General features: G+C 47.1%; 1 protein-coding gene across 12 annotated transcripts in view; it reads right to left on the bottom strand.

Annotated features, from left to right (window-relative positions):
• The window catches only part of Ablim1 (actin binding LIM protein 1), a 175,539-nt gene that overhangs the window by 28,234 nt on the left and 131,081 nt on the right, over positions 1-16,224 (bottom strand). For 4 of the 12 annotated variants that reach the window (XM_035441751.1, XM_035441755.1, XM_035441756.1 and 1 more), the window contains 4 exons: positions 15,372-15,459; positions 11,692-11,750; positions 2,777-2,854; positions 1,946-2,101 (listed from right to left, as the gene is read on the bottom strand). In XM_035441751.1, coding sequence (XP_035297642.1) covers positions 1,946-2,101; positions 2,777-2,854; positions 11,692-11,750; positions 15,372-15,459 — 381 coding nt within the window. Of the gene's footprint in view, positions 1-1,945; positions 2,102-2,776; positions 2,855-6,216; positions 6,262-10,163; positions 10,248-11,691; positions 11,751-15,371; positions 15,462-16,224 lie in introns of those variants that run through there. The other 8 variants (XM_035441760.1, XM_035441758.1, XM_035441761.1 and 5 more) reach the window with 5 other exon arrangements.

The following is a 16,224-nucleotide window of genomic DNA, read 5'->3' as shown; positions in this document are numbered from 1 at the left end:
CTGTTCACACTATCCTCACTCCTGTGATCCCTGTTCACACTCTCCTCACCTCCCGTGATCCCATTCACACTCTCCTTCACTGAACTAACTCCCTGAACATTTTCACTGCATGTCTGCATCTTTGCAGCCTGTCTCTACACTCGTGTGTTCCTGGTGACAAGGGTGGGTAGTATCAGGGACTTGAGGACTATTATTGGAGTGAGTGAAAGTTTTACAATTGAAATAGTAAAGGCCTTCAGCTAGAACTATAAACAGCATCTCTGAGGACTCAGCCTGAGCAAGGGTGGGGCTGAGGGCCTCCTGCCCTTAGGATATGTTCCTTTCCCCATGTTATTAGCAAGCTGACAGGCTACCTCTTCACCAAGCTTCATCAGGACCTGTATCCTATCTCTAGAGCTCAAAGCTTTGTTGGGTAAGGACAGCTTTCTCATGCCTGCAGGAGAAGCCAGGCATGAACATTCCAATGGTGGGCTCCTTGACTCACCCACTCACCACCCATGTATCTTGGAAATGTGTTAATACTACATCAAATTTTAAGTTCACTTTGTGTGTGTGTGTGTGTGTGTGTGTGTGTGTGTGTGTGTGTGTAGGCCAGAAGTCAATGTCAAGTGTCATCATCTTCACTTGCTTTATTTTCTGTAACAGTTCTCTGGCTGGACTTTCAGGCTCACCAGTTCACACTGGCCAGAGAGCAGACCCCAGGCATCCTGTCTCCACCTCCCAGCACCGGGATCACAGGCACACGCTTCCAAACAGCATTTTATGTGGGGTCTGAGAATCAACCTCAGTCCACACGCTTTGTGGCCAGCACCTCACCACCGGAGCTACCTCCCCACCCCTCTGGGTCTTTAAAATAATGCATGGACTTACAAAACAAGAATAACAACTAATGGAATAAATAACAGATTAGATTGTAATGTTCATTCAGTGGTGAGATCCATGCACCCAAAGGTAATTTATTAATATATCTGATTTCTGTCACATAGGGGCATCCTCTGTGTACAAAGAAAGACACGGGCACCACGGCAGGTTAGCACAGAGTGGACTGTGAGAACTGATGGGAAGTTGAGCATCTTTGTCTGATGTCATACTGGTCTAATCTAAAGACCTCACTCCTTATGGAAAACTTGCCAACTTTGCTTTCCAAAGTTCTAAGTTAGGAGATGTCACACGCAGCCAGGTTTTAAATGCCCCAAGCTTCATTTCAAAGCCAAATTTCTGCTTGATATTTTGTGCTCCAGAGGGAGCTAATGGGAAAATATAACACAAAACAACAACAACAACAACAACAACAAAACAACAACAACAACACACACACACACACACACACACCACCCCTAAGAGTGGCACGCATGTGTGTATACTGTACACACACATCCTTAACATTACTCTTTTAAAGCATCTATTTCCTCTTGGGTGTATTCTTTGAACTTGAGAAAATCCCTGACCACTGACTCGAAGGCAGAGGACTTCCTGAGATTCTGAGATCCAATGGTCGCTAAGAGCCCAGGCCAAACACTGGCTGCAGATGCAGTACAGCAAGTGAATCACCAGATGGCGCTAAGTGAAAATGCATGTACCTTCTTTCCAGACTGGGGACCTTAATGCAGTCCACGCTCCAGTATAAAAGTCACATTAGAAATAACTGGGATTAAATTAAACTCAGTCATCACATTTTCATGCCTTTTGGGGGAGCGGTATTGGGATAGAATTTTACAAGATCCCCCTGCCTACTATCCCAAAGGCAAGGCTGATGCATGTACCTCAGGCCTTTTGTTCATCTCAGGCTAAATCTAGAAGCACAATGGGGTGCTGCAGACAGGATAAGTTAAAGACCTTGAAGAACCAAGTACAGAACTCTTCAGAGGTTAGGCAAGGTCTGGACACAAGTGGAAAGACAGTGGATAGGTGGCCATGCTGTCTGTAGCCCCTGGGGACCCATTACCTCTCCAAGGCTCTGTCTCTCCTGCTTGTCCTCATAGCCTGAAGTGTAGAATGGCTCGTAGGTAATGAGGTCTGGACGCTCAATATCATAAATTGCCTTGACCTTGGGGATGGCTGCTAAGTCCTTGTAATCCAGTATTTCATTGTCTACTTTTGCCTGGCAGAGTTAAACAGAGAGAAAATTTAATCCCGTATTTCAGCTTGCCCAGAAATTATCCTCAGTGCTTTACACCTTGTTCAAAATGTAGGCCTTAAAACTAACCAAAATGCCTTGCTGAGTGATGTCATACCATTTAGGAAGCTGCCCATTGATGCCTCTGTTAATCACATTTAAAAAAAAAAAAAAAAACTATTGAAGGCTTAAGAAAGACTGTGTGTATAATTCGGTGAATAGAGAAATATGTTAACTTTCAGAACAGTTTCCTAATTTTATTACAGAGAGAGGAAAAAGAATCTCAAATAGATGGTCTCTAAATACTTGGAGATTGATAGGTACAAGTAACTACATATTGAATAAACTAAATATGCAAATACCTTCGTGGCAGAATTTGAGACCACTCGAAGCGGCATCATAATCCCAAAATATCTATACACATGTTAGGTGCAACAATCCTTTTGGCCCTATACCACACGACTGCACTTTCGATACGATGATCATAGATTGAATTATTGAAGGAAGAATGACTGAGGTGCCAGCATGATGGAAGGGAAATTGGGTCTTCTAACAGGACGGGCAATCCCTATGGATCAGCTTCCTTTCTTAGACTATCCTGCTATTCCAATCCTCGAACTCACCTGCTCCTGAAATGTCCCTTCTGGACGCAATACTTACATAGATGGTGTGGCCTGGTGAGCCAGGGATGCTGGAGCCTGGTCTAGAATAAATACTTTCAGAGGAGGTCCTGGTGGGCTGCAAAAGAAACAGCAGGTGGCCTGTCAGACTCCTGACCCTGACGGGCCCAGGCACCCAAGCTTCATGGGAAACTCAACCAGCTAAAAGAGGAGAGCCCTGCAAGGGTGGTGTAGGAGGCAAAGCACACACTTGAAGGAAAGGCCTGAAAATGAGTGTCACATGGCTTTCTTGGTCCTTCCTCTTCCTTGGCCCTTAAAGATCCTTGGGCTTGAACTTGGGTCATATATGAAGCTGCCCACTTCTGCCCATGGCAGGCCCAGTATCCCAGCTCCAGTCACCAGCTCCACTCCTCAGAACCATGGCACTGCACACCTTTGCCCCACCACGGGCTCTCATCTCTGCCTTCCCGAGATTCACTTGGCACTGAAGGGTAATCTCAAGAGAGACCTTTGAAGACTCTGGCTCCTTGTCAACAGGCTGCCTTTGCCAATAGGGCCAATTTACTATGAAGTCACAACTGCGGGGCTCGGGATGTGGTCCCTGACTTCCCCAGCCTCACTCATCGCCTCCTCTCACTCACAGAATAGGCCTTGTGCCCCTGTTTTATCTGAGCTGCTCTGCTGGTTGGCCCAACTCTCACCACCATTTTCCTGGGGTGGCTCTTTTTCTTCCTTCAATTAACTTAAACTCACCTCCTCAGAGTGCCCCCTTTTTCCTCAGCCCACAGATGGTTCTCCTTGCTGTTGTCTCTCATAATCAACCCTAATTTTCCTTCATGAATAAATTCCTGATGAGATGTTGGTTGATTTCCTTACAGTGTGCCTACCTGTCTGGTTAACATGGCTCGCCTCTGTCTCCTGAGTGCTGCGATTAAAGGCACGAGCCACCACTTCCCAACTTTAGATCATTCTCTTTAAGTGCTGGTGACATGAGTTTTTCCTGTTTCTTTTTTTAAAACTTTGAGCTTCAACTTTTCTACTTCTAAACCGAGAAGACCGAACTCCCAACTCCCAAGTCTCTGGGGCTGAATGAGAGGTTAGGGACACAGCTCCAGGCACTGAGCCAGGCATATGTAGGTGGTCAATGTTTTCCACAATCCACCTAGACCAGGACTCTCAGCCAGCTGGTCTCAGATCGTGAGGGGCGGTGCCACCTCTGTTCTGTACCCCCAGACAGGCTAGCCTGTTCACATGTGAGCCACACAGAACAGTGCCTGCAATTTGCTGCAGCTTCAGAACTTGGGCTCGGATGTGTCACAGCTTGTCAAATGATTTGTCACATCTGTGGACACATTCTTGCCTGGAGTTATCAGTGTCTGTCCCTCCCTGGAGGACTCTGAGCTGGGACTCCGATCCCTTCACACACAGTGACTTCTACCTGTGGTTCACAGTGACCCTGCACCGGCCTGTCCTATCTGCCAGGATAGTTCTATGTTTGCCACTCCTTGGACTCTGCTGAAGGCTTAACATGGAACTGCAGGATTTTGTCACAGCTCCTAATGGCTTTCTGGACAGACTGGTTCAACCCATGGAGAGTAGAGAATTCTCCTTTAAGAAGGTAAATTATTTTTAAGAGCTGAACAATTTACCCTTGGAGCTTTGATCCAAATGTTAAGAACTAGTTAATTTTATTTTATTGGTCCTGGGATTGAACTAAAAGCCTCACGCACTCTAGGCAAGTGCTCTACCCCCAAGCCCTCTTATTTACATCTTATATTTTGAGAAGGAGCCTAAGTTGCCCAGGCTTGCCTGTGGACTCACTGTGATCCTCCTGCCTCAGCTTCCTGAACAGGTGAGATTGCAGTTTGTGCTACTGTCTAGCTCCAGAATTTTACATTCAATTAGAAACACCTAGGATTATATCAATTAGAAACACCTAGGATTACATAAGTCAACATCTTAGTATTCAAATATTTCCTATTTTTCCAGGCTATTTTTCTGCCCAATACATACAAGGGTTGCTACTGTTATTAAAATACCTCCTGGTGGCCCAGGTTCTTCAATATGCCACCCAAAGCCACCCAAAAGAAATTCACTTTAACCTTAAAGCCCTCAATTCCTGGGTGCTGTGTCTCCCACAGCCAAAAGCTTTGGAGAGAAGTTACTTCTTCATCCTTAACCTCCAGTGCTCCTTGATTAGATGGCAACACAGCTCTACAAATAACTACAACTCATATTCATACCTGTAGTTATTTAACCTAAATTACCCACTTCAATTCATTTAGATACCCAGGGTCCCCTGGGTGATCCGGTATGAACTGGATTTACTAACTCTTTGGTCGGCAGCCTTTGTTTCTGGTATGCCCTCTGAAGAGTTTAGATGGAATAAAACAAAACAAAACAAAACAAAAAAGCCCAAGCCACTGTCTTGTCTATATTATACATATGAATATATACATGAAGGTGACTTCAAATAGCACCCCCAAAGAATGTCCACTTATCTTCTACACGGAAGAGGAGGCAGCAAGGCTTAACAGCTGCTGAAGCGAAGACCACTCACTTCCTTTCCTTTAACACCTCCGTCTCCTCACAGAACAAAACCAACAACTTGAAAGTAGAGTCAGAAAAAAGAAACTTTTTTCAGCTCCAACAGGTGGTGGGAGCAGGAAGGAGGCTCTGGGTAGGTAAAGGACTGCATATGGCTGTGGTCTCTCCAAGTGCTTTGCCAAGGCCAATAGTTCAGTATTCATTTTGACAACAGGAAGAAGGAACCCCCACCCCACCCCACCCCACCCCTGCCTTCTCTAGGACCCTGGTTGGTATAGCTGTGTGCACTCAGCCTTCCATAAAGGCTCCCCTTGTTCTCCTCAGTGAGCTTCCCCACACTCTCTTTTGATTTGAGAAAAGTGCTGCTGTTGGCTTGCATGTTTGTTTCCTGTTTTTAATGAAGAGAGACCTCCCTGGGATACATAGAGTTCACTTCAATGACAGAGAAAGAGAGCAAAATGTGGTGTCATCACCACAGTGGCTGGATGCCTGAAAACCACCTTTTATTTTTGTGCCCAATAAGTCTTTTAACTGCCCTCCGCCAACTAGCTGTCAGCTGATTCATCCCCTGAAGCCCTTTGTCCACCTTCCCTGCTGTCAGGAGCTCCAGGGGCAGAAGAGAGACTAAGTGAAGGGAGACTTTGAAGTCTCCACCCCAGTTCACACCTTGATTTAACTACTAAAAACCAGCACCCCTTACTTTCCATAGGAGAGAGCTGGAAAGCCCTTTGCTGCACTTCCCTCCCCCACCCCTGCCCTTCAGCAGGCACAAGGAAGCAAAGGCCACCTCCCATCTAAAGCCAGGTTCTGAGCAGGTGACAGGGACTACAGGAAGTGGGTGACCAGATCAAAGATCTCAGGAGTGGCTAGCGGGGCTGGCTACAATATGAGGTGTCTGCACCTTAGGCTAAGCGTGGCTGGTGTTGGCAGTACCTGTCTGGGGTTTCTGCTGAGGTTCACCAGACAAGGTGACAAGAGCTGCAGAAGAAGGAATCCTTTTAGAATCAGGACACGCTAAATATAAGTGAACGGTGAACTGAACACCTTTGGGGGAAACATTTGTGTCTGGAGAGGACGGAGGAGGAGCCTCAAGGGCAGTGGTTCTCAACCTTCCTGATGCTGCTGTTAGTTCCCGCCCGCCATAGCAGCAGCAGCCTGCCTCGGCCAAGTCAGTTACACTAAGGCAGTTACGGCAGCTGTTGTCAGCTGCCTTTCCACCGTCAGCTATGCGACATGTGCGCCCCTTAAAAGTGTCTGCCAGGCGCAGGTCGGGGGGTGGGGGGGACGACTCATGAGTCTCTTGCTTCTCTGGCCTTTCTCCTCCTTTTTGCCTCTTGTTCCTCTCTTGCCTCTCTTCTTCCTCTTGTCTCTTCCCGGTTCTGTCCGTCTGTCTGTCTGTCTGTCTGTCTGTCTCAGGTCCCTACTGCAACACCGCCTGTTGCTCTTTCACTCTCCCCTCCCTTCCTCCCTCGATAAACATCTTACACTAACTCTGTTGTGCATGGTGTTCACTTAGTGACATAACTTGGCAGGGCCCTATAGGTAGCCACTTTGCCTTTCTTTCTTTCTTTCTTTCTTTCTTTCTTTCTTTCTTTCTTCCTTTCTTTCTTTCAAGTCATTGTAGCGAGCAACCCTTTAATACAGTTCCTCATGCTGTAGTGACCCCCACCTATAAAATTACTTTGTGGCTGTAATCTTGCTACTGTTATGAATGGCGATGTAAAAATCTGATATGCAGAGTCTCTGATATGCACCTCCCAAAGGGGCTGCGACCCACAGCTGAGAACTGCTCTAGACACACACATCTTCCCAACCAGGAGTGCCATCAGCCTTTGCTAAGGTCAGGGGATCTGGGCGTCTCTGTGACTACCGACTGACCAAAGAGGCCAAAGTCCCCAAACAGAGCAAACACACCCAATAAGGTAGATACTGCGGTGACATGAAAGGTATAGCAAACCACCTGACTTCCTGTTCTGGACCTACACCAAACGCTGACTCATCAGCTCCTTGGAAAAATACTCAGGTGGGATCTGCTTGGTGCGCTACAGATTGGCAGGAGCGTTATGGTTCCACAGGCAAATGAGTTTCAGAAGGAAAACAGCCTCATGGTGTCTGGTAGCTAGGTCATTCATGCTCTAATCTTTGATGAACAGCAGCAGGAATGCCTTTTAGAATGAAAGCAGGTGACCCACGCCAGGTCATTACACAGTTGGCCATGAGAGTGGATTGGGCTTGGCCTATCATGAATCAGCAATGCTGGATACTTTTCCCTACACACAAAGGTCTCTGCTGTTCCTGTGGGGCTAACGCCTCTGCATAAACACAACCAGAACCTGTTTTCTTTAAGCATGGTCTGCTTTTTAATTTTTACCTGTAATTCATAGGGATGGAGGGAGTGATCACTAAATGTAAATTTAAAGCAGTTACTTTCCTTTTAGAAGGTAGCTTTATTCCTGCAACAAAACCAGAGTGTGCAGTCCTGACCCCTCCCAGCAGAAAGGAGCAGAGGCCCCTAACACCCAAGGGGGCTTCATGTACAAAGCAGGGTGTAGGGTGTAGGGTATAAGGCGGAGGGCGGAGGGCGGAGGGCAGAGGGCGGAGGTAGCAGTGCACAGGGCTGCTGAACAGGTGTGAGGACTCAATAGACCAAAGCCACTGTCATGCTGGGGACTTCCCAGGCTTCTGAAAGTCCCTGGTGAGTAGCCCTGCTTTGTCACCACTGGGCAAGGGACACCTTGACAAGAGCAAGCCCTCCCTGCCGGGCCCCAAGCTGTTCACAACTTTCTGAGTGGAGCTAATGTTGACTTCCTTGATGTTTATGACTAAGTAATGGGAATCAGATGTCCCTTTTGAACAACAGGCTAGGAAGGGAGATGGTATTAAAAACAGGCCTCCAACCACATTGCTCTGCTCCAAATTTCTTTTTCTTTTCTTTTATTTATTTTGAGACAGGGTTTCTCTGTATAATCCTGGACGACCTGGAACTTGCTCTGTAGACCAGCCTGGCCTCGAACTGATAGACATCCACCTGCCTCTGCTTCCCGAGTGCTGCGATTAGAGGTTTGTGCCACCGCCACTTGCTTTGCTCCAATTTTTTTAAACTGAAGGGGCCAGAGTCCCTCCTTGCAACTAGAAACAAATAAAAACACAAAAAAGAAGCTTGCTGCCAAGTGGGGGCAACCTTCAGCTGTTCCTGGGCTTCACCAAAATCCCCTCTGCTGTGGGGCAACCTTCAGCTGCTCCTGGGCTTCACCAAAATCCCCTCTGCTGTCTCTGGGAGCTTTGCCGCCAGAGCTGAGATGTAAAATACAGTGAAGATCCTAGGCTAATCAAGCTGATGACTAGGCAGGCACCACAGGCCAGGGCAGGGCCTGAGGCCTGGAGCTGGAGAGCCCCAGACTGCAGTGTGTTGCTGTTTGTAGCCTCCACAGGCCTTGGGCAACTGGTCTGCTGTCTTCCTTCACTTCATGGGTGAGGGAACTTAGGGTCTGGTCTCTACAGGGGTTCCCTCCACTTTCGACTTCTTTTGAACATTTAAAGAAAGAACATGATGTTTGTAAAGATGGAAGCCCTGGCACTTGTCATCCCTAGTGAGGGTCTGGAAGGGTTGGGGCAAAGGAGGAGGAACAGAGATCAAACAAGCATTGGGTCAGAGATGCGGCACATGTTGGCCAACACCAGGCAGGCCATTCTGAAAAGTTCCTGTGGTTTCACAGACCAAGGTTCCCAGTGGTCTCTTCAGGACACTCAAAGGAGGTGAAGTCAGGCCTGGGACATAACACCAAGTCTCTTCCTGCTCCTGAGGGGGTCTTGGGGCCTGCTTTGTTCTTCCTCATTTCAAAGAGGCTTTCAGGAGCAGTTAACACTCTCTGGTAACCTTGGTATCTGTCTCACTGCCCACCTGAGGCAGACTGGAAAGAACATGGCTAACAGGCTCACAGGAACCTGGGTTTCCCAGCACACCAAGGGAGACTGGGAGCATCATCAGTGTTCCCTGGAAAGAGCTTAGGTGGTTGTGGGCCACACCTTCAATCCCAGCACTTGGGAGGCAGAGACAGGCAGATTTCTGTGAGTTCAAGGCCAGCCTGGTTTTCATAGTTCCAGGGCTATATAGTGAGACCCTGTCTCAATAAACAAGAAACAATAAACAAACAAAACAATAAAAGAGCTTATGAGGTCATCTCTCAAGGACCAGGTAGATCCGCTTCTGAAGGTGGGGCAGACTTTCCCTCCCCCCTCCCCACTGGTCCATTCTCTAACTATTTCCACCCCCAGCACTGAAGCCTCTGGCTCCCAGCTCCCAAGTGCTCATCTAGCTGCCCACCCCTCCCCATTCCAACACTGAAATCTTAATCTGTCCTCAAATTCAAAAGCTGCTTCTATCCTTCAAGAAGTGTCCCCTGGAGAACTCTGCCTTCTTCTGCCACTCCCAAGAACATGATCTGAATGACCCAGGGCCCATGGTATGTTTTGGGTCCAATTTATCATTATCTGTCTTTTCTCTCCCGACAAAGCTGGATATACAGCTTCCGGCCAGCACTGTGCAGAATGCACGCACGGTAAATATTTGCCCAGTGAACAAATGTGGGAACACAATACCAAACAGCAGCTTCCCTGAGCCAGCTTTAATCAAAACCTCAGCTCAGCCATGGCTCAGAAGGAAAAACAACCATCAGAAAAACAGAACAAAACAAAACTAACCGAGTAAGGGCATGAGGGCACACTCGTGGGGTAAGAAAAGCTGCTACCTGCTACAGGAGCTGAGGAGTTAGGTGACAAAAGCAGCAGGTGGGAGAAGCAAGGGGTGGGGGGTGGAGGGAAGCAACAGAAGCCTGGGCCTAGATGGCTGCTCTAAGCCTTGGCCCCCACACAGCGCCAACCTGTAGAGCTGGGGACCGTCCTGTGCGACGAATCAGACTTTTGGGATAAAAGAAATCAGATGAAGTGTGCTGAATGTTTGGTGGCTGCCATGAAACATGAGAGAAAGGAAAAATGAATGACAAAATAGCCCCATTCATACTGTTATGGAAAAATGAGTAAAAAGACAGAGGAAAACAAAGAGGAGACAGAGGCTGACACAGACTCATGGGCCACGCCAGGGGTCAACTTGGGGCCCATGTTAAACGCATGTTAACTGGTCTTCGTATTACAGGACACTTATCTGCTACATATCTATCTGCGTTATGACCCCTCTTTGAGTCCTTCCCACTTATTTTGACACACTTGTGCTTACAGTAGGAAAGAAGCCTCCAGAGGGAACCTAAGGCTGTTGTTACAAACGCCCCGTGATTTCTTAAATGCCAGGAATGTGCTTCACTCCGGGGTTGTGCAGAGAGTCTTCAAACATTTTCATTTTGCTATGGAAACTGCTCTAATTTGTCATGTGGAAAAAGGCCTGGAAATCTTGGCTCAAGATGTGTGTAGACACACCCTAAAGAGCACGGGATTAATTCCCCTCAGCCTCAGCAGCATCAGCCTGCACCCCAACCTGGGCCAGAACCTTCTGGGGTGAAACCCACCCCTTACTACTGTGTTTCTGGAAGGCAGGGAGCTGGAGCCCACCTACCACCCAAGGAGGGCATCATGGAGAAGAGCTCTGGAATTTTCTGGAAAGCTCACTAGAGGAACAAAACAAGAAGAAACTCCTCTTGGCCAGAATGAGTGAAATAGTTCACTAGTTTTCCCATAAGCTTTCTAGAGAGTTCCATTGAGATATGTTCCACTTTGTTTTTTAATCACATTGGGAAGACAGTCTGCAAACTCCAGCTATCCTTACAGAGAAAATATGCATATTCCATTTGGTCTGGCCTGGCCTCATTATTCTTCTTCCATCCTCCCAAAGACTTCATCAGGAATGAAGTTAGGTTTGTTTTTTTTAAAAAAGATTCTCTAGAAAACAAAAAGCTACTCTGTGGAAGAAAGGGTGGGAAAGATGGGCTACTTGGGTGGTTGACCACACAGCTGATGTCAGCACCCTCACCTAAGGCTTTACCCCTGACTGACTGACTGGCACCTTCCGGAGCTGGAGGCTGCTCTTTGTCAGCAACACACACCAGAGCTGAGCAACAGGTACAGAGTCTGGGCTAAAGTGGTGCGTGATGGGCTAAGGTGGAGAGGAGTTACCAGCCCTCCCTGCTCCCCCTTCTCCGGAGTTCCTTTGGACACTTTCCTAAGGCACTGACTGGTCAGATAAGGCTGATGGAGTACAACACAAGCACAGAGAACAACAATTACAATGCATTTACAGTGGGAGGGAGGGAGCCCTCTTAGCTGGCCAAGTAGCCTTTTTTCTATAAGAAAAAAAAAGCCTAAGAAAAATACTTTCCCCCAGAGCCCAGGAAGTAGCCACCATGTGGCGGTGCCCTCCAGACCACCCCAACCCGCCACCAGCTCTGACTGCTTCCTTACCCGAAGCTTCTCCTCTGTTTTGGTGGACTGTTTACAGTCGGGATGCCACACGGTAGAACCTGGAAAGACACAATGGACCACTGGGAAAAAGGGAAATGAAAAGATGGCCCAGTTCTGTTGAACAGATTTCCAGAGCGGCTCAAACCCCTCTATTCCTAGAGTAGGGTCCACCCACGTGACCTATGACTCTGGGTGAGTTCTGAGCTTCCTCTACATAAGGAACAATGTAGGCCCCAGAACTGGGCCAGACAGCAATCTAATGTAAGAGATGTTTCGCTTTTAACGGAGTTATTTGTTGTTGTTTTGTTTTGTTTATTGGTTTTTTCCAGACAGGTTTCTCTGTAGCTTTGGAGCCTGTCCTAGAACTTGCTCTGTAGACCAGGCTGGCCTTGAATTCACAGAGACCCACCTGTCTCTGCTTCCCAAATGCTGGGATTAAAGGCGTGTGCTACCACCGAAAGATACAATTATTCTTTAAAAGTAACACATGAAGAGGGTGGTGGTGGCATGTGCCTTTAATGCCAGCACTCAGAAGGCAGAGGCAGGTGGATCTCTGAGTTTGAGGCCAGCCTGGTCTACACAGAGTGTTCCAGGACAGCCAGAGATATACAACGAAACCCTGTCTTGAACCCCCCCACCCCAACCTCACTCCCACCCCATCCCCCCCCAAAAGTAACACGTAAGTGCTTACTGCTAGTTCCATTTAATTTAGAATTTAAAACTACGTTTATATAATGTCAAAACATCCAAGTCACTTAATCAAGAGAAGTAAAGTCAAACTAGATAGACTATGTCCAGACATAAAACCCACCAAATTTTTTATTCATCCATTTCTATAGTTACCCATACTTTGATGAGTAATCAACTGACGTCATTGAAGTTGATTTAGAAACCGTTTCACCTTTTAATTAACTAAGACAAAAAAGAAAAAAAAAAAACCCTTTGATTTAAACTCCTCAAGCCATTATCTGGGTGGCATTTCCTGTTCCTGCTTCATTATCTGGGGGGCTTTTTCCTTCTCTGACTCCAGGTTCCCCCATCCTCAGACTGTGAAGAACTGCCATGGGTGACACAGGCATCTAAGAATTAAAAAGCTAGAAGTCCTTGTCTTCAAACCCCAGCACCTGTCATATGATTGTGTATGACTAGATACATAATAGGTGTCACATACATGCATGACTATGGGAGAGGATGGTATATAAATCCTGTGTCCACATATGGATTTCCTCAGACATTTGAAATTCTGAAGAACACAGCTCACTTGCAAAGAGTCAAGACAGTGAGATTACTGGATGGAAACTAGCGATTGGTATTGCACAGCAAAGAAAAAGCAGCACCAGTCTTTGTGTGTATACAAAATCAGTTCAACTTGGTCTCCCAGTCAGCAACCTGCGTGTACCAGAAGCCACCAAATTAACTCGTGAATGATCTTTACTTCTGTCTTAGGGTTTCTATTGCTGTGAAGAGACACCACGACCAAGGCAACTCTTATAAAAGAAAACATTTGATTGGGTGGCTTATAGTTCAGAGATTCAGTCCATTATCGTCATGAGGGGACATGGTGGCCTGTAGGCAGACGTGGTACTGGAGAGGTAGCTGAGAATTCTACATCTTGAGCAGGAAGCAGGAAGTGGTCTGAGACACTGGGGGTGACCTGAGCATATATGAGACCTCAAAGCCCACCTCCGCAGTGACACACTTCCTCCATCAAGGCCATAATTCCTAACAGCGCCATTCCCTGTGGGAGCCATTCCTTTCAAGCCACCACAGTGTTGAGCTAAAATACTATCAAAGATAAGGAAAATACTTTCTATATTAGAATAACACTTCAGTCTCTATTGAGTAATCATTTCCACTTTTCAACACAGAAGAAGAGGAAGAGGAAAAAAAGGGGAAAGGGGATAGAGTCGACAAGAAGCAGTCGGCCAGGCAGGTCCTTCAGCCCTGACACTGGCTCAAACTCTGGCTACAAAGCACAGAAAATCTCTTGATGTGGAGAACCAAAGGGTCGGCCCCAGGCCAGGAGGAGCATTCTCTGGAAGGTTCTGCTAAGCAGGAGGTACCAGACAGAATGCAGAATCTGCACACAATGTCCACGCTGTTCTCCAAAGGCCAAACACACTGGGAATGTGACCCGAGAGAGCAACAGATGCTGAGGAAAACGAAGCTCATTCTCAAGGATGCACCAAGAGGGCAGTCATCCACCGGGTAGCACAGCTTCACTCCAGAGGAGACGGAGAACCACCCGGGGTTCCCAATGCAGCTCGTCTGCGAGGTAAATGCATCTGTGGGCAGCATGGACCCTGCTGAGCAGTTGGACCCAATGTGAACATCCACAATGCAAGCTGCGTTTCTCTGCTCCTAGCAGACACAGGCTGCCATGTACTTGGGAGCATGTGACTGTCACACTAACTGCTGAAACTCAAGGCCTGCAGATACAATGAGAACTGGCCAGCTTTCTACAAAAATGCAAAGTGACATTTGCCCACAGCCATTGCAGATGTATGACTAGTCTGTGGGAAAGTGTGTCCTATGAAGCCCCTAGAGACCACAAATGTGGCACCTGTCACTTGCCGCTTTCAATACTCAGTAGTGTGTATCACCACAAGTTTTTGGAGCGATCAGGCTAGACCAGAAAAGGCACTGAACTGGCAGTTTCTAGACCCATGAAAACTCTGAAAGGAGAGAGTAGCCAAGCCTGCATTTTAACATTCAACATTTATGTTTAGAGACTTTTCCGTGTTGCACAAACACAAAACCGAGAAAGGAAAGCAAACTATTCATTAAAATCACACATAGTGTTATGTGTAAAGAGGGATGAAGAGATGACATGCCGAAGCAACCAAGACCCCCTAATTACCAAGCCGAGCAAGCAATCGCTCTTACAGCTTGAGCTATTTGTACTGATAAATCCTTGTCTAATTAATGACTCTTCCAGCTAAAAATAGCAGAATGCTTACATTCACGGTGCTGTTTGGCTGGAAGAGAATCTGTGCTTATGGCTTCTCCAAGAGGCTTTGGAATATCAGAAGGGGCCGGAATCAATCACAGTTTCACACTGGAGATGTTTCTCAAAATTATTTTTAATTAAAAAAATGTTGTGGGTCCTTGGGAATGAAGACTTCCTTGTTACCACAAATATCCTACTCTTGCAGGGACTGTGGGTGTGTCCCCTTTCGGTCTCCATCTCCATACAACTGAACTGTGTCCTCAGTGGAACAATGGCTGTGACATCATTCTCCAAATCCCAGACGCCAACAGGCTCAGACTTCACCAAAGTGTGGTGAGTGGAGAAAAGGCAGAGAGGCCCCCCAAAAAGCAGAGCTTCCCGAAACTTCTAAATACTTTCTCTCTCCTTTTGATCTTTTGTTTCCCCAAACACTGTCCTGGGAAGAGTCAGAGGAACAACTGCTGACCTTCTCTGGTCCCTTACAGCCACAGGACCAGGAGTCTTTGCTCCAGTACCATGAGCTCATTCTGTAGCAGGCTCTGGGGCTTACTGCCAGTGTGTCAATTACTCTGCTGATGAACACACACTGATGAGGTAACTTCTGGCACACTCCTGTCTAGTAACTGCTTAGCTAATAAAATCCCTCGTCTCTGAAACACAGTCCCACAAATGCAGCACCATGCTCTTTCTCAGGTGGGGCAGACCCACTGGGCTTTCCGGCCCATCTTACCTTGAAGGTACATTTCTTCCCCTTCTGTGAACATCTGGTTGCACCGGCTGCATCGCGCGCAGCTGGGGTGATAATGTTTGTCACCTGCCTGCAAGAGAAGAGGCAGAAGACATCACGTTCACTGCGTTAAATGGCTCCTGGGGCTTAGAAGAAAAGAGGAGATTTCAGGAAGGAAAAACAACTGACAGGTTGGCCAAGCTCCCCATGCCATCAGTCCTACACAGCAAGCCTGACTTCACCGTGCCCGAATGGGGCTCTTGAGGAAGTTCATTCCCAGAATAATGGTGGCCTTGTCTCTTGGGGTTTCTGGATCCTAATCCCTCTTGATCTAGGCTTTCGGGAAGGTTTGCCTGTCATTCAACTCAAACTGGGGAGAAGTCCACTGTGTCTTCCCAAAGTTCCATCTTAAAACTAACGTAGACGTTTATGTTGGAGACTGAAGGAGGATGATGTTAACCCACTAAAAAGAAGTGGGGGAGGGGAGCAGGAGGATTGCTCAGTTAGTAAACTACCTGCCATACGAGCGAGCAGAAGAAATGAGTCCAGTCCCTAAGAATCCAGGTAAGGAAGCTGAGGAGGAGGTGGAGACACGTGGATCTCTAGGCTCACTGGCCAGCTTGGCCTGCTCGAAGAGTTCAAGGCCAAGTGATAAAAATATGTCTCAAAAAGCCAGGTAGATGAAGCCTAAGAATGACCTCTGACTTCCAGGTGCACACATACACACATGCACATATATGAACACACACCTATAGACATGCAAATAAAAATGATGCTATTTAGCATACTTTTGCTTTCTTGGCTATGTTATCAGAAAATAATCAGATCTATCCAGCTTGTACCAAGGACAGAAAAG

This window comes from Cricetulus griseus, chromosome 3 (assembly GCF_003668045.3).
Source record: "Cricetulus griseus strain 17A/GY chromosome 3, alternate assembly CriGri-PICRH-1.0, whole genome shotgun sequence".
NCBI lineage: Eukaryota > Metazoa > Chordata > Mammalia > Rodentia > Cricetidae > Cricetulus > Cricetulus griseus.
The sequence above is the reverse complement of the archived record's forward strand: the minus strand, read 5'-3'. Positions and strand labels throughout refer to the sequence as shown.